Source organism: Zerene cesonia, chromosome 26 (assembly GCF_012273895.1).
Source record: "Zerene cesonia ecotype Mississippi chromosome 26, Zerene_cesonia_1.1, whole genome shotgun sequence".
Lineage (NCBI taxonomy): Eukaryota > Metazoa > Arthropoda > Insecta > Lepidoptera > Pieridae > Zerene > Zerene cesonia.
In genome coordinates, this window is record NC_052127.1 from 2428953 (window position 1) to 2448158 (window position 19206).

Sequence of the window (19206 nt, forward strand, 5' to 3'; positions counted from 1 at the left end):
ACAGATTCGAAATTCAAATGTAATATTTTTTTATAATTAAGTGTAACAGTATTTATGGCCAGACTAAGTATACATTAATTTCCAAGACGAACTCGGTCTCCCCGTGACCACGCTCGCTGTAATGTGTTCGAAACGTCAGGTTAATAATATAATGAATAAATCGTTTTTAAAATCCGTTAAGAAGTTTTTAATTTCTAAAAGACGAACTCTGTGTTTTGCAGAAACTTATAGGTAGTTAATTATTTTAAGGATTAATTTTCTACAAAGCAATGTTACATCACACGAATGCATTGCGAAATGGCGGCCATAAACAATAATAGTAATTAGTTAATAATGTATCGTGTCCAATAAGCAATATTACGCATAAGCAAGTTTCCTCTGAAGGAAGCAAATTTCCCGCCGGTTCGCCTTCCTACAATTTTGCCGCGAAATTACTACTCGTATCTATTTGCATTTGACGTATTTATTAATTGTACGCGTGTCCTTATTTGAGTTTATTACAGTCAAAGCTTGACTGTGCCTTTAACTACACGTAAAGCTATGTCTTACTAACTTAGTTCAGTTTATTTGAAGCTAGCTATTCGCTCCTGCACATCCCCTGCATGCCCTATCCGCCGTGGTACATATATAGCCTGTCACTCAGTGGAGTTGCAGCTTTCTAATGGTAAAATATTTTATTATTTCGGTCCAGTGTTTTTTGCGTGAAAACAATACAAACATTCAGAAATAAATCCTCTTTTTTAAATTAGTGTAGATTAATTGTCAGCTAGTCACTCGTTTTAATGCTACAATAATTCAACTTATATTATAAATTTCTTTGTTGACTTGTCTGTTACGCTTTCACAGCTAAACAGCTGAACTGATGGTGATGAAATTTGATGAGGATAAGGTAAATATAAGAGGTCACAAAAAGTTTCAATTTTCTCACAAAATGCAAGAATTGCAAGAATTGATTTAGTTATAATTAAAACTGAAGTTCAATCATTTACTCTTGAATCATTACAATTTCATATTCACGTCTTAAAATTAATAAATTGAAGGTAAATATTCGTTTTAATTACGTTTCAGTATAGTTTATTACACTCTAAGCTTAACAATTAACAATAGCCATGCAAAAGCTAACTCATAAATGCAAGCGTTGAGAATAATTCTAATTAATTAATCGCGATTCATAATGAGAAAACGACACCACAACATTCAGCAGTGTCCGATTATTATTTACATAATAACATAACCTCAAAACACACAAACAATGCTTGCATTAAACCAGTTTTCATTTAATTATATTATACAACGAATTATCGTAGATTGTGACGTCACAGCGTGCGCTGGGCAAAAACGAAAGTGACTCCAATCTGTCAACGTAGGAAGTGCGTAATGGTGAAGTTCAAACGTGTTTCGCGTTTGTTAGCGCTTACGGAATGCACTAGATGGCTAGACCTAGGTCTAGTCTTGGATCTAGGTACTATACGAGGGCTGGGTATTTCATGGCTTGGTGTTAATAATTGATAATATTGCTTTTTGCATATTTCTATTTATTCATAAAGAAGAATGCGTAAATCTCCGTAGTTTTACGCATTGATAACAAAGTAGTATATGTTGGTTTAGTTGATAACCCTTCTTTACTTAGCATTTTTATACTGTGCGATCCAACTAAAAATAGAAGAGACTAGCAGTAAGCTAGCTAATGTGACGTCACACACATAGCTTTTTAAGTTTGAATTTAAATCATATCAAAGAATCGGACACAATAAAATAACCGTAATTGATATAAATGTAGGTTTATATGTAAATACTTAAATAGTATAATTTATCCTATGTTATTGTTGAAAAGATTGATTTTAAATAGTAGAATAATTTTAAAAATAGGAAGAGTTTTTTTTTTAGTTATATCGTTATAAATAAAATTTAGCACAATGATTTATTATCCTATATTACAATTGCGAAAGAAACTCTGTATGTTTCTGTTCCTTCTTCACTCCTAAACCACTGATTTGGATGAAATTTGGTACAGATATAGTTTGCAGCCCGGGAAAGGACATAGGATAATTTTTTAGCCGGAAATCCCACCGCACTGGGAACTATGTTCACACCCCGGGACTGTCTATATTTTCCTTTGACAAGACGGACGAAGCCGCAAGCGTATAGCTAGTATAAAAAAACCGAATAGAATTTGAACTAATTATACAGCTTATGTAATACGATTGTATAATTATTATAACATTATTTAACCTCATTCAGCGCTTCGTAATTGAGATAATACACGAAGCTTATATAATTCTTTAAAACTTTTATACGTTAACGATGCAATGCGATTGGTTTGTTCTTTATATTTATCTATCCTAATATTATAAAGCTGAAGAGTTTGTTTGTTTGTTTTTTTGTTTGACTACTACACTAATCTCAGGAATTACAGGTCGGTTTTGAAAAATTCTCTCAGTGTTTGGTTATTTGGGTGTCGGCTGGACATATTTTCTATAACATAACTATAACACCCATTACTGAACAAAGGAAATGAGGAACAATGATTTCATATAAATGTTGCCTTATGTAAGCGCTTTCTATTGGTTATTGATAATAAATAATATAGATCCAATACAATGGTCGTAAAGCATTGTTCATACTGATATTAAATTATTATAACAATTTTTTATAATTTGCATTGTATATTTCATTTTAATTCATTGGTAATTATTGAACTAGAATCTTGTTCATAAATTGATTGATAAAAGTCATATTGTTTGCAACCGAATTCTTCTAAAAAAATCTTGAACAATTGCTATTTTTCGTTTATTTTCTCCAGAGATAGGTCATGTCTAGTTCGCAACCTTTTTTTATCCCTAGGCTTGCCAGAATGAACAGAATGATATTTTCAATGTCACAAAGTAAAATTATACATTAAAAATGACAATGAAAACATGCGACGTCAATACGATTAGAACACGGCAATTCGAAGAATGTTCGTACATTTCAACCGTTTATAATAATATCGTACAAGGTTAATGCAATGTCAAATTTAAACTCTCATAATACGACAGAAATTACTTAAATTACCAAGCATTTTATGACCCTCGGACATAAAACACTATAATGTAATAACAATAAAAATTTAATGTCGCACTTTTACTTTCAAATCTTATGTGGGTTGATTCATTATTTTGATATAGTTTTTTAATCATAACGGCCAACTGAGTTGGTGGTTCGCCTGATGTTAAGATCGCCGACCACTACGCATGATCATTCGCAAAAGGTAGTGCGTCTGCAAATGCGCAGCCCGCTTTTAAGGGGTAAGGGATAAAGAAAGTAACGACGGGAAAGAAGGAATAGACTGGGAAGGATGAGGAAAAGGCTACCAGCTACCCCACGTACCGAAACACAGAAGCATGCTAAATTTCACGCCGGTCTTCTGTTTGGGTGTAAGTCTCCGATGCGAGCTGACCCAATTCTTGCCAAAGCATGCTACTACCACATTGAAATATCGGTATCGTTTTATTTTGCGTAATAGGTAGATATCGTAGCGTAAAGTATACGGGCTTATTAACTGTATGCTTTCTCTGAAAATGTGAGCACTCTATTCGAATATCAGTGTAAAATTGAGTTAAGGTGACGTTGAAACAGATTCTGATAATCATTTTTTATGAATACCTATAAGCTTTTGTATATAACTACGACACTGCAAGATGCTTTTATAACAACTTATTTGTTTCTTTCGAATAATGCAGTTAAACATTTATTAATACAGCGCGAATTAAAACTGAATAAAACTCTTTCACACAACACATAGAGCATTGTAAATCATGTTTTAATTATAACATATTTTTTATTAAATCGATACACTGCACGTGTGAACAAGCCTTTACAGTGCGAACTTTCAACGCATCTCGTATTCTGTCAAGATGTCAGTCATTGTGGGACAGATAACAAAATAATTTGTTTGTGTGAGAGAAATTTTAAAATTATTGTTGTAATGATATAATATTACGATGTCTCGTTAAATTGAGAAGTGTATTATTATGTATTATTTAACACTGCTATAATGTTTTGTCTCAGTTATTCTTACTCTATTATATATTAAGTATTAATACTCTATTATCATTACACGGTTCGATTTCAATAAATTCAAACACGCTTAAATAATAATAGAATCAAACATTCTCTTTTACTCTTTTAACTCTTACACAAAGTATACGTGAGTAAATTATTAAATCCTAATAAACTGAGGAAATTATTTTATTGTCACTAATCCTTGATAAGTGTACAAGGTTTGAATGAAGCTGTCAATGCTGTACAAACATACAGGTGTAGCAAATATTAGCATGTTAGGTACCAATACTACAAAATGAAAACTACTGTGAAATAAAAAGTGCCTAGTTTCTATGAAATAATTAACATAACTTTATTTATAGGTTAAATACCTAAACATTTTATACACTAAGTGTTATATGAACGACTAAAATTCTCAAAATCTAAATTCAGAACCGAATCCTGAAAGTTTGTTGACCTTACCTTTACTCCCATTAACACCTCGATATAAAATACTCATACCGTAATTCATACATTCATCGGTATAAAATTCTCAGTAATTCAGGAAACAAAGGTTCTCCAGAAATCCAAATTAAGACCTGCAAATTAAAAACGGTAGCGAGTGCAAATAAATTCATATATTACATGTAAAGTCAATGTACGAGGGCTGAAACTAAATTTTTTCTTACACGTTTATACGATACTCATAAGATACACATACATAAGTAAGGATGTTTACATCCGTTGACACTTTGTGTAAATTTGCTTGGGGTTTTTCAAATTAATAAATAACATGCCAACGACCCGAAAGGGATTTATCGAATACCGAACGTTTCTTATTATGTAATTACAATATAGAAATAAATGAAATATATTAAATTTATATGTTAATTGTAATTAAATACATGGCTTCGCAATAATGCAGCTTTCAATATAACATACGACAGTGCGTTGAACACGCATATACGTTAGATATTAAACCGATTAGTTTTTGTTACTGGCAACAATTAAGATAACCTTATACAGTTGCGACGTTCGCCATACCTGGCAACACTACCGTACAAGGATCTTATTCGGTCTTTCGATTGTACAGTTCACAGTTCCCTTCATTGTGTAAGCGCTATTGTTCTAACGGGTCATTGTATCAAACATTTAAATCATTTATAGACTGTTGTATGAAAGATTGACGGATTGTACTGTGAATGTTTTCGTCAACAATGAGTAAAAGACCATCCAATACTATTGTATTGTGATCTGATTACAATTGTAGTTGGAAAACTTCTTATTCCAAATTCAAATTCAGTTATATGTGGATAATATTTACGTATACCGTCTATTGTTTGAGTAATTGGAAGGTGGTTGTGATCAGATGAATGATGTTATTATTCTTAATAGATGTATGTTATGTTCGTAATTCAAAAAAATCTTGTCAGAATCTAATCAAGTTACTGGACATGGACTGTAATACAGTTTTGATATATTTTAATGTTGGTTTCTTTATACGCTCTTATTTTCAATGCTATGGCAAAATTACAGAGGGCGCTGTATAACTTCTCTCTATCTGAAACCATGTAGATTTTATCTTTCTAATATCTAAGTATCTATACATAAGTTACCTTAATATCACGAATAGCAGAATAAAGAGGTCTGAGCACATAGATATCTTATAAAATATATTTGAAGTAAGGTCTTAAGTTCCGCAGTATATCCATCACAGGACAAGTTCTTTACGCGTATTAGTTATTAAGTATTAGTCAATTATCTATCCGCTATTTTCGTATTACAGATTATTTCTCTGACATTAAAGTGTAATTATTCATGTGCGAACACCATGCCCTATGCGTATAGTCAGCGAGATTAAGCACAAAAATAAGGATGAATATCGTATCATAAATCATTGTCGTTGGATAATTACACCGAATCTCATAATGATATCGTAACAATCTATAGATGAATTTCCCACAAGTCCGTTGCGAAACGGCCCGCCGGCTTTCTGGAGCAAGGTCGCCAAGATGGCCGCCAAAACAAGATGGTGGTGCGATTGTCAGATGCTTTCGCGCCAATTAGCTTACGGCTTTTAATGAGATTGTGACTTTTTTTTAAGTGCCAATAACTATAAAATGTATTTATATCTAAAATAGATAGAATTTACCTACTGATTAAAACAAACACCATGCTATATATTATAAATTATGGCAATGTAACGTAAAACTTGTTTTCATTCGTCATAATATAAATGATTTGAAAATATAACACGGTAATTATGTAAATAGATCGGCCTTATCGCTGCGAGCGATCTCCGCTTGGCAAATAAATTGACAGAAAAACGATACATATAGATAATATATTGTACACTAACACCATTCAATTTAAATTAACGAATATGAGTTCAATAAGATTAATTTATATTGTAATGCTTTCGAAAACGATTTTATTGATTTGTATCTAAAGTGATTTTTAAAGTGTCGTTTATCTGATTCAATCGTGATAGTTTAAAGGTAAAGGTGAATTGTATGTATTTATCATTTCCATCAGCCAGCATTGAGCGAAATTTTATAGAAATGATTAAAGATAATCAATCGAGCGTTAAATTAAATTCGCAAAGAACTAACCGTACTTTAATTGTTTTTTTTATACTTAAATCAATGTTTGGCCAGCGTGGTGGATTGTGATCTAAGATGTCTCTGTTCCATCAGTGGGAAGATATATGGGCTGCTGATGATGATGAAATCTAAACAATCAACTACCACCAAACATTAATTTAATCAAGCTTCGTTAACATGCACTTTGAATTCGTCGTATTGTTTAATAACACTAGCTTTTGCCCGCGGATACGCACGCGAGCGAAATTCTGAGTGGTTCAATACATGTTACTATATACATAAACATTCCTCTTGAATCATTCTATCTATTAAAAAAAAACAAACATCATAAACCGTTGTGTAATTAAAGAATTAAAGATCTAAGCATACATACATAGAGACAGACGCGGGTAGCGACTCTGCTTTATACTATCTAGTGAAGTTATGTAATAGACAATCATGTCTTTAAAAAATGTTTAGTGTGTTTTAGTGTAATTTACAAACTGCCTCATAGAAAAACCTAACTTATATACACACTAGACGCTCGTCCCGGCTCCGCCCGGATATCAAGTTTCCTGTTTTATCCCAAGGGAGCAATTAATCGGAATAAAAAGTATCCCATCAACTAAGTCAGCTCACACCCTGTCTGTAAAAATTTCATCAAAATCCGTTCAGAAGTTTCAGCGTGATTGACGGACAAATATCCAAACGAACAAACTTTCACATTTATAATATTAGTCTGATAAGCATATCAAACATTTTATTAAAAGTAGGCCGCTTCGTTTATAATCCAATAAATTGTTGATACAAAATCAATATCACAATATTTGAAATCGGTGAATATTTATTTGTAAAGCATAAGAAATACTGTAACCAACCAGTGACCTATCCGCCGTTGGTCAAACAGTTATTGTTTAAGCCCGAAATCATGATTTATTCGCCACTTTCGCCTCGACTCGGTTAATCGGAACTCCAAGGTCGGTATTGAAATTATCCCGCTATTACAATTGCTATCGGTTTTTTCGTTGTGGCAATCTTAATGTTTTAATGCGAGTAAACGTGTTTAAAACTGTTGCTATGAAGGAAGAATATAGCAGTATATAAGTGTAGTGTGAAAGAGTTAAACGGGAGGGCGGATCGCTATCTAAACTTATGTTAATACTAGCTGCGCCCGCAGTTTCACCCGCGTAAGTCCGTATACCGTAGGAATATCGGGATAAAAAGGAGGAGTGTGGCAACGAAAACTGTGACACAAGAATGAGAAATTTTGAAAGAATAAAATAAAATTTCAATGCTATAAAACTAAAAATTAAATTGTGACACAAGAATTTTATATATTAGTTCTTATATCCATCTTAGACTACATCTACGCTTACCAGCAGGCGAGATGGTAGTCAAGCGCTTGTCTATCACACAATAAAAAAAATATATATGTATTAAGATATACTTTACTTGTCTATGCTTATGAGGGCTTTTTAAACATCCGTACTATATTAGGTTTGACGTCACCATGCTATAACCTTCTTCCAAACTAAATAACTGCCTTTGCTCATTAGTCACATTTCTTTGGAATTATCACAGCCATGTTTGTTTTAGTTGTAATTTTATAGATGTAAATTGCGTCATTTCTATGTCTTGCTATCTTTCGCTATAGTGCAAAAGGTTGCGCGTGAGCATTGTAGTTGTCTCAGGTTCGATCCTAAGTAGTAAAATATTTAAATATAGCATTGATAGTATGATATGGTAACACATCTATTTCAGAAAATTCATAATTTAAAAAGGAATTTAAACGTTATTTATTACATATATATATATCTATTTATTATAATCTTTTATTATATATAGATAGTTATATTATTTATTGTGTTCCGAACACTGTTCAGCGAACACGGTTGTAAAACATGGAAATATTTGTCGCAGCAGAAATGAAACGAACGACAAGGATCTTGGATTTGTATTGTGGCTTCAAGTTCTTATTTCAGCCTTCGATTATGTATAAAGGTCACTACAAATAGCTCGAAATTTTGGTGCTTTGGATTATACATTGATTATTATCACCTTTAAAGTAATTCAGAAAATTTAAAATATGTGTTTATATATCGTTAAAACTTAATCCTGCATAAATAAAATAAGCTATTACGATTAATAAGTTATAAGGATTCAGAAGTGCTTCTATAAGAAGTCTAATTGAATAAATAAATGTTTGAGTCTATTTAATTTTTATATTTGTTCTTAGGCATAAATAACCTACACGATTTGTTTTATAAGTTAGCCCGGTCTTAGAAATATAGTATTCAGAATAAAAACCACACTTAAGATACAGTTTAAAGCAATCGTTTATTAAGTGGATACTAAAACCTAGAAACTTGAACGTGTACGGGTAAAGCCGCAGACTTATACTAGTTATGTAATAGCGACATAATTATTATAATTCCCTAATTACAAGACAAAGGAAGCGATATAGACTTACAAAATTGTAATGATATTGGTGTTATATAATGTTTACAAACAATTTCGGTTCACATTTGTGCCAATCATCTGTGCCATGGGATAGTAAATCTTATCGCAAGCGCAAAAGGTGCAAATCTATCCGCAATCACATGTTACCTAGATGATTACCTAACATTTCCTATTCGAACTAGAATTACGGCTGATATGATTTAGATTCTCGGCGTATTGTGGGAAAGTGCTGTTACGTAAACACAGAATACTTGAGTTCTAGCGTAGTTGGCTTCGAAATGCCCTAAGGAAGATTCCGTGCGGAGATTAACAAATTCCTTTAGCACTTCCTTCACGTCTTGTCACTTCCTAATAGAAGTTATGGTTCAAGCAAGCAGCTAGCATATTATACATCTTATACTTGGCCAGCGTGGTGGATTATGGCCTGAACCCTCATGGGAGTATTATACTGCCAGCGTGGTGGAAAATGGCTTGCATCCCAGCAGTGGGAACATATAGGGGGTTTTGATGATGATGATGATGATATCATACACATTCAATATTAATTTGCCAACTGACTTCATAAATAGAGGAGGTGATCACTTAAAAACAATAAAAGGATTAAAAAACTCGACCCTCCCAGAAAAAATTTATGAGATAACAAACACAAGTGTCACACGGATTTCGAATTGATAACCTCTTTTTTGACGTTGGTTAAAACGAGCTTGATGATTGAATTATTAAATTCCACGATTTTTTTTATATGCGTAAGCGTAAGGCCTTTATAAAAAGCCCTTTGTCCAATAGTGAAGCAGCATAGGCTATTAAAAATAATTATTGTTTAAACTTTAAAATATTAATTACCAAGGTGATCCTCCCATGTTATGAAATGTCGAAAGAATAGCCTCTGGGCGCTTGCCATATTTGGTAATAATCATTGTCGGAATGCGGTCTAATGATTTCAGATCAATATTAAATATTTTTGCTGTTATTTATAAGGTTACATTAGTGTTTTAATGATGCATCTATTAATATAAAACCGTGCCGCGTTGGATAAAAGATTTTAATAATTTATAAAGTACCACAACGCTTGCTTCGCGTTGCATAAGCGACTTTTAACGCTCATCGGTTTACATGCTGAACCAGTTTCAAAGAACTGTAACAAAAAGCAGTTGTTTTATGAAAATTACGATTTCTCTTATAAATAATTTTACTCGTAAGACTAGCTTACAGAGTTAGCTTATTGTTTACTGCAGGGATTGTCTGTTTTACGGCATAAATACTCTTCAAGGATTTTAAGCTAACTTCGTACCAAATAAACACAAATATATATGCACATTGGATTACATCATCACTCCTCGAAACGGTGAAGGAATACATCGTGAGAAAACCGGCATATCCGAGAATTAAAAGTTCGACGACATGTGACATCTGCCAACCCGCACTTGGCCAGCGTGGTGGATTATGCCCTGAACCCTCATAGGCGGCCTGTATCCCAGCAGTGGGAACATATTATATGGGCTGATGATGATGATGATATATGCACATTGTGCTTACACGTAAATTTTCGTCTAATAGCAAAAACGTCTTATACGTCTAAGGTATAACACGATCTTAGATACACTTTTTGAAATCTTAGATCACACATTTTGATAAAATTAAATAGTATGGTTGTATCATATATGCTATAATGAAAATACAGACTTAGCAAAAATTGCTGTAAATGTATTTTTATAACCATTGAACTATAATTCAAATAATTTAAACTTCGCAATATAGATACGAGTGTAGCGATAAAAATTATGTAACTCGCTAACATTAACATAGCAACGTAACCGATATAAAAGCAATCAATTCGAACCTGTATTTCAATGCTTTTATGACTATTATCCCATGCACTGTTTTTATGTTTGAAATATTTCAATAATTTCATCTTACATGTAGGTGAGTACTTCCGATTAGTATGGAATTTCAAAGGCTGACCACTTATTGTACTTTACGATTATCACGTTCAAGTAGGAGTGACCAGTGACCCTGGTACAATGAAAGTTGCTTAGCATTACATTTATTTATATATATAGATAATTATGTGCAGAATCGCCTCCTTGGTACAGTGGTTAACGCTTGGGCGTAGAACATAGAGTTCCTGGGTTCGATTCCCGGTGGGGACACCCACGAAAAAATTTATCGGTCTGGTAGGACACAGAAGGATGATCTTCTTGTCCATAAATAAATTGATCAGTGAAACAGGTGTATATCATCTGCCCCATACTGGGGTATTGGGCAGATGTAAATATCGGGATACTTAGACGGGACTTCGCTTTTTCATATGCAGAATCAAAAAATACAGTGTAATTGACAACATCCTCGCTTTTTGAAGTCGGATGAAAAGCTACAAATTAGATGCTCTAACATCCGACTGATTTCATGGCTCTCTTGATGCAGTGACATTCAATGAAATCATGATCGATACGGACGTATCTGTATATAAGTCATAATGGTATTACTAGTTTTTATATTCGACTATACGTGGATATAGATAGCAAAAGAGAGCACGTCTATTTTATATCCTATTAATATTATAAATGCGAAAGTTTGTATGGATGTATGGATGTTTGTTACTCTTTCACGTAAAAACTACTCAACCAATTGCAATGAAATTTGGTACGTAAATAGCTGAGCAACTGGAATAACATATAGGCAACTTTTTATCCTGATATTCCTACGGGATACGGTACTTACGCGGGTAAAACCGCGGGGCGCAGCTAGTGTTGCATAATTTTAGGGACCACGGTCACTTTAGCATTTAATATTTGCTTACAGAATGAATGAATATTTGTATTGGATTTAGAAATTGTTATTACAATTTAATTTATTTCAGTGGAGTCCGATTCATGTTTGATTTAGGCAGTATCAGAATTAATAAAAAGAATTCAAGTTTTTTTTGCAAGACATTCCAATAAGATACTTCTAAAGTTGCTTACTCCAAACATGTACAGACATAAAAATATGTTCTAATAATATAGGTAAATTTTGAAAATGACCAGTGGTCAGTCCAATCCACTTTGTTTTGGAGGAAACATATTAATTTTCTCCAAATTGATAGTCTTCTCTGCCCCATCAGGGCGCAAGTCTAGGGAAGCGGTCGATAATTCCAAGAACAGTTGATAATGATTGTTCGTTATGAATAATATCAGACTTTGCGAATCTGTTTAGCACCAATTAGGCAATTTTAAGATCTAGACCACTAAACACACACATATATTTATCTTGAAAATACGTACTCATCCAATTACGCTATAAAAACATTATGCATCATCAAGGAACATGGTATTCATTTACTTTCTTAATTAATATAGTTCTCAAGTTCTCAATCTAAGTACTATTAAGTATTCTGTGCCTAAAAAAAAGCTAGTTTTTTTAGTTATTACGATTCATTTTTATGTCAAACTTCGTCTAGTATTTGTACTCTGTATATATTTGTTTAAATATATTTGTCGTCAGTTTTTAAATACCGTTAGAATGTAAATTATCTGTTATATACGTTTACAATATAACACATTATTTTTCGTTAGACTATAATGCGAATATTTCCGAGTAATGTATTATGTTTTGAATTGAATTTTCTTCATAATCGGTCCGTGAGATGCTGTATGTGAGACAAATGATAATTTTTAACAAATCCGAACATAACCTAACACATCATATCGTATACCAATCACAATTCAACTGTTTCACATCAATACATTATAATGCTATATTATTTTTCAATACATTATAATATAATCTATTGAAAAATAATATAGCAGTAAAAGTACATTCGATGATTAGTACAATAAAATAGTTGTGTTGTAATGATTAAGAAAATATTGGGAAATTTAAATGATCAAGCGTCATCTAGTTGTCCGTGACTGTATATCTTTGTATTTGGATATCAATAAAATGCATAAAGGAAATGTATTCTACATAAGGATATGCATATATAATAAATCTGATCTAAAAATCTGAAAGATTGATGCTTAATTGGTAGAATTATTGCAGTTTTGAGTGTGTGAGCTGACCTTCCGCTATATAATGCCACTGGTTTGGCTTCTGCTGATAAGATTCGCCTCATGTTATTTATGTATTGATGGATTTAATTATATTCCGGTTTTGATATGGAGCAAGTGACTCAGATGTTTGGGTTGCACTAATTATATGAAGTCAGTTTTTTTTCGTTATCATAATTGTGTCTTCAACTTATAATCCATATATATTAAATTGTATTGGTCATACGATTTAATATTTGCCCCTAATATTAGGGAACAGACACATCGAAAAAGATATTTCTTTGTGGCATTTATGTTGATTTTATTTCCGCCGTGCGTTTTTTATGAATTGTATTTAAATAGCATGCAACAGATTCAATAATTGTCTCTATTTTTGCAGATTCACGAGCACATGACCCCCGATGAGCTTCGAAATGTCTTCCACGTCGACCACCACAGCCTCGTCCCAGAATACCACCTAGTTCAGCTCACCCACCACATGGCTCGCCGGAACATTCCAGCGACACACCGTTCCAATTCACACACACCGAATTCTGGAAAAGTTCCACACGAAAAATCTTCCAAACCATGGAAAACGGAGACGAACCTCCCATCGCTACTAAACGATGAAATGTTTGTCAAAGCCAAGGAGCTTATTCACGATGTCGATATAATCGGTGATTTAAATAATACAGTGAGCGTACAGTTCGGCGTAACGAATTCTAGTGAAATTAGTGATAGTGATAGTGAGACCAGTGGTGATGATGTTCATAGAATTGAATTAGAGGCGTTCGGGAAGCAGTTGAAATTGGTGTTGAAGAAACAAGAGGGGTTAGTGAAGAAGGATGGGCTGAGGATGTGGAAGGCGCTGACGAATGAGTCGCAACCACACGGCGTAGACTACGAAGAGATGATAACGGTAAGTGATAAAGAAGAATCTTTTCCTCGTAAAACATAGATGTACTGGATCTTGATAATATAACTGATGAAGGTAGTTTTTAAATTAGTCAAATTTATGATAAATGAAAAATTTGTAGACAAAATCTATGGCGTTACCAGTAACCGTTAATGTAAAATAAAAGTATTTAATGTAACAATGCTTTAAATTTTAAATCTATTGGATACAAAGAATAGTTCACGGTAATTAGAATTGCGAAAAAAGTAATTTGTAATTTGAAATATTATATTAAGTGTAATAGTTTAGAAATGTAGAAAAAAACAGGCCATTTGCGACAACTCATTAATAAACGCTGGCGTAAACATAAAGAACTTGCGACACTGTTAATTACCAATTTCACAAATGAGAAGACGCTAATGAGACAATAATTGCTATGGAATAACTTTCCTTATAAGCTTAGCCATATATTACACGGAGAAAAGCGAAACTTTGAAAATACAAAAGATGCAAAACATCACAAAAAGTATTGAAACGTTACACAATCGGGACGCGTACATGGCGCTCAATGGAAAACATTCGATTTGTCATGACACGAAAATGATACATAAGTCAAAGGTGTTGAGGCGATGGTTGCTTGTATAGATATTATGTTATAACGTGGTGCATTGTAAACAATTGTTCTAGAACGAATGTAAAAAATGTGCTCGTCTCTGTTAGGTGAAAGCGTTCATTATTCCCACGACGACTTATCTAACGAAGTTAAGTGATATTCTGTGAAACTAATATTGTGTAATTTTTATGATACTTACCTACATACACATATAAATTTGTATAATTGTTGCAACATTTAATTAAGTGGGCGTTAGGTTGCAATAAGTAGTTGGATGACATCAATTCAAAATATAACAAGCTTTCGCAAGTCTTTGATGATGCATTGAAGCATCAGCAAAAAGGAGCTGAGTTTCTGAGCTATGCATTAAATTTCGTTATGCGATACTCATATGTTCTCGAGAATAATAACATTTTTTATCCTGACAAACAAGGTTTTTCATAACAAATTGTGATTTGTTTTTGAGACTTTGGCAGATGTTAAAAAAAAATTAATCGTTTAATCAGTACGTTTTAATACGGTAGAAACCAAAAATGGGACATTGTAGTAGTTGTCTTGCCTTTAATACTAAAATAAACTGTATCAGTTTATCGGAATAATATATTAGTTCACGCGATATATTGTTGTGCATTGGCAGCTATAATAGCCTTTATTTTATCACGCCGTAAATTGAGCATTTGTAATTTTTATATGATATCACTCACTTTTATGCACTGCGCTGTCACTATGACATTTCACGCATATTCAACCGGCATAATTAATTGTATTGTGATCCAACGTTACATTATTGTGAAAGTAGGCAGTAACAATAACAATATATGTTACATATGTATTTAGCTTTGTTAAAAGCTCATTTAGTATACATATATTGAGATTTATTATGAACTCTCAAATTTGATCAGAGCGAAATATTACATAATTAACTGTGAAACTTACTATTCTAGTAATACATTAAACTGTTTTCCTACATAACATTTCTTTCTCTATTTAACTTACTTATCTCTTATTATACTACTATATACCCTGTACTACATACTTTAAAGCCCAGAAGTGGCGTCGTAACATGCAACTAGGAGAAGTACTCATTGCAATGTGTACGAAATCCGAACACTTCCCATAAAAGCAGTCATACTAAATGTAATTAATTCCCAAGACAGACTAGGTGCCAATAACGCGCAACGGTAATAATTTCAATGATAATTAATGCATAATTTATGCCGTCTGTGCCAAACGGCCATTTGACATGTAACAAACCCTTTGTCCTTGCAAAGACATCAAACACGCCCTGGTCAGAGGCATTTGAAATATTTGTTAGCAATGATTCATTAAACTGGGCTTGTGTAATATTAATTGGGTATCAAATAGTTTACCGGCTTCTTGACCTATTATTATTGATCAAGTAATGTATATTTAGACATATTTGTTGTATAATTATATTAATAACCCGTTCGTTATTTCGGAAAGGATAAGAAGGTATTCTGCTGATTGCTTTTTCTCATAGTATCCATTCCTCCACTTAGTATAGTATTTTGAGCAAAACATACACGTGATGCATTTCATGAAATAAGCTAATGCATTAATTTGATTTATGTTTGCAATTAGGTCATAAAATAGGTCATTAATTGGAGTAATGCTTATAGTAATCGTTATATAGAATGATCGTGTTCAAACTTGCATATCGATGCATCCATATATTGATTTCCCTGTATGCAAATGTGAAGAAATTAATCTATTGTTTCTAATAGGAAACTATTTGTACTTTATAATTTGTTGCGCAATCTTCGTTGTTGTGTTCCTTGAATCGATTGAGTTGTATTGATGAACTATGTGTTATCAGTTAAAATAATACACAGTTAGTCTTCTCATAATATTCATTCATTAGTAAAATAGATGAGACTGTCCTTTAGTAATAAAAGTGTTAGCCACATTATTTAAAATTTTGATAAAATTGTCTTGTTTCAACACCGATTTACTTAATAAAATATAAAGAAAATTAAACATTATACGACGTTAATTATGTAGTATGTTTGAGTTTTAGATGTTTTTCTGTAATATTCTTAAAATAATATACACTAGATTTGGCCATGTTTGTTATTATGTAACTCATATAATATCCACAGATTACCTACTAAATAATTATGGCATATAGTCATAATACGTTTTTTGTCATATGACAAAGCAGTTTTATCGAATAGCAAAATGTTTGTTTCATTGCAATATGTGTAGTGGATCGCCGCGTTGGTGATATTTAAATTAATAGATTCCATTTCAAACATTGACCGATCCTAATCTGTATTGATAGAACGCGTTGATGGCAACACAATATCAAATGTTATCTGTGACATCTGTCAATCATATAGCAAATTTAAAAAATGTAATTAAGTATTTATAATGCGTATGCAATATATTTTATAGTACTGCCTCATAATTTCCATATGATTTTTTTTATCCATAGAGTACAATTATCCCATTTTAATCCCATGCAAGTAGTTAGTAATTACCATATCCACAACACGCGTGTGACTAACGATTTGAACATAATTTTACAGTCAGGAAGCGGAGTATCACCATAATCAATGTTAATTACGTACACGAAGAAGTCAACACAACGTTATTATAATCAAAACAATTTACCTACACGTTGACATGTGAATGAATGACATAATACGATGAATAATTATGTATTTCATTAAAGAATATATTTTAACCAGTTAGTGTTAGCGTTACACTTAGTCCTAGATGGATTCATATGTGTGATTCTAATAAGGCTTCTAATAGTAATCTACACTAATATTATAAAGAGAAAAACTTTGTTTGTTTGGTTGTAATGAATAGGCTCAAAAACTACTGGACCGATTTTAAAAATTCTTTCACCATTCGAAAGCTACATTATCCACGAGTAACATAGACTATATATGTACCACGGGCGAAGCCGGGGCGAACAGCTAGTGTTTTATATTAGAGTAATAGATAGTCTCACATAAAATATTACACAAATAAATAGAATCGCCAAATGTTTTGCTAGGCGAGACATACGACCAATTGGCTAATTTTACTTAACATTTATATTGTGGTATAAAGAAGGTTCTAATCTAGAAAAAAACGTACCACGGTTGAAGCCGGGGCGGATCATAAATATATCAGAAAACATATCAAATAGATTTGTATTATACTATATCCACTATGTTATGTTAAAAAAATAAGAAAGGAATGATTGACCAAGGACTATAAAAGTTTAGTGAAAAATTGTTAGGTTAGGTTATATACATAAAACCGTCGTTTAAGTTTTCTAATACTTTGAGTAACTTGAGTATTAGATCTGATGACAAGTTGACGGTATTAAAATATAATATAAAGATATTTATTTTTACAACTATGACAAAGTAGACAAACAGAAGTATGCATTTTTCTGAGATGTATATCTGAGTAACCAATTACCTAGTTATTCGACACAAGAGGATTATCATTTAAAGAGATGGATGGATTCGGCAGATCGATAAGAATAAATTACGTATGAAAAAATAAAAACATTCATTTATTCAATAAGGCTTCCTCTAGACGCACTTTTAAATCGTCATAACATAGTTATATCATTGAACACCGGTTCGGAAAACAGTGCTACAGAGAAGAGCCGGCAAGAAACTTAGTAGTTTTTATTCTTTATTCTTTACCTTACATTTCAACTAGCTGCGGCCCGCGGTTTCACCCGCGTAAGCAAGTCCGTATCCCGTAAAAAGTTGCCATTTTGATTTCCAGTTGTCCAGGTGTCTAAGTACCAAATTTCATTGCATTCATTCAATTGGTTCAGTAGTTTTTGCGTGAAAGAGCAACAAACAGACACACATCCTTACAAACTTTCGCATTTATAATATTAGTAGGATAGGATAGGATTAGTAGGATAGGATTTTCTTTCATTTTTCTTAATCATCTTTTATTTGACAGTTGTTCGTCATATTTATTTTTACTTTTCAATTACTCTTGACCTTGCTTATAGCTTGTTTATAGAAATAACTAATTTAATCATATCAAGACTACAATTGCCTGTATGAATTATGTTCTTTCTCATAGAAATAAGTGAAAAAAGAGTTAAATAAGTTGCAATTATCATAAGAAGTGGAAATCGTGACAATAGATCATCTATATGACAATGCTGAGGGTTTAAAACGTTATTTGCATGTCAATAAGATTATATTTGGAGTATTTTATGGTAAAAAATTACTTTGGGACGATTTAAATTCAAGCTTATAGGTTCAGAATGGTTGTTTTTTGTATTGGAGAAGGGTTATGTTTGAAATGTCATTGAATGCCGAAGTACAGTCACCCAAAATAGCACAATTGGTAGTAATGTTTGGAGGTTGGAATGCGGAGGCTATTACGGATCTTGTCACTAGATAGGTGTTCTGAGTTCTTGCTTAAATATTTAATAGATTGCCTAATGAACAGGAATATTATTTGTTTTAATTGGCAACATTATAAGAAATATCTTGCGGTACCATAGACTAACAATATTTTCCAACGGCTTTAATAAAAGGAGGACATTATCAATTCGATTGTACTTAGTCTGGCCATAAATACTGTTACACTTAATTATAAAAAAATATTACATTTGAATTTCGAATCTGTCAT

At 32.5% G+C, this 19206-nt stretch overlaps 1 protein-coding gene across 4 annotated transcripts in view; it reads left to right on the forward strand.

Moving 5' to 3' along the window:
- LOC119837189 (A disintegrin and metalloproteinase with thrombospondin motifs 16) overlaps positions 1 to 19206 on the forward strand; it is a 110618-nt gene that overhangs the window by 58789 nt on the left and 32623 nt on the right. For all 4 annotated transcript variants that reach the window (XM_038362714.1, XM_038362713.1, XM_038362715.1 and 1 more), the window contains one exon: positions 13473 to 13991. In XM_038362714.1, coding sequence (XP_038218642.1) covers positions 13473 to 13991 — 519 coding nt within the window. The remainder of the gene's footprint in view (positions 1 to 13472; positions 13992 to 19206) is intronic.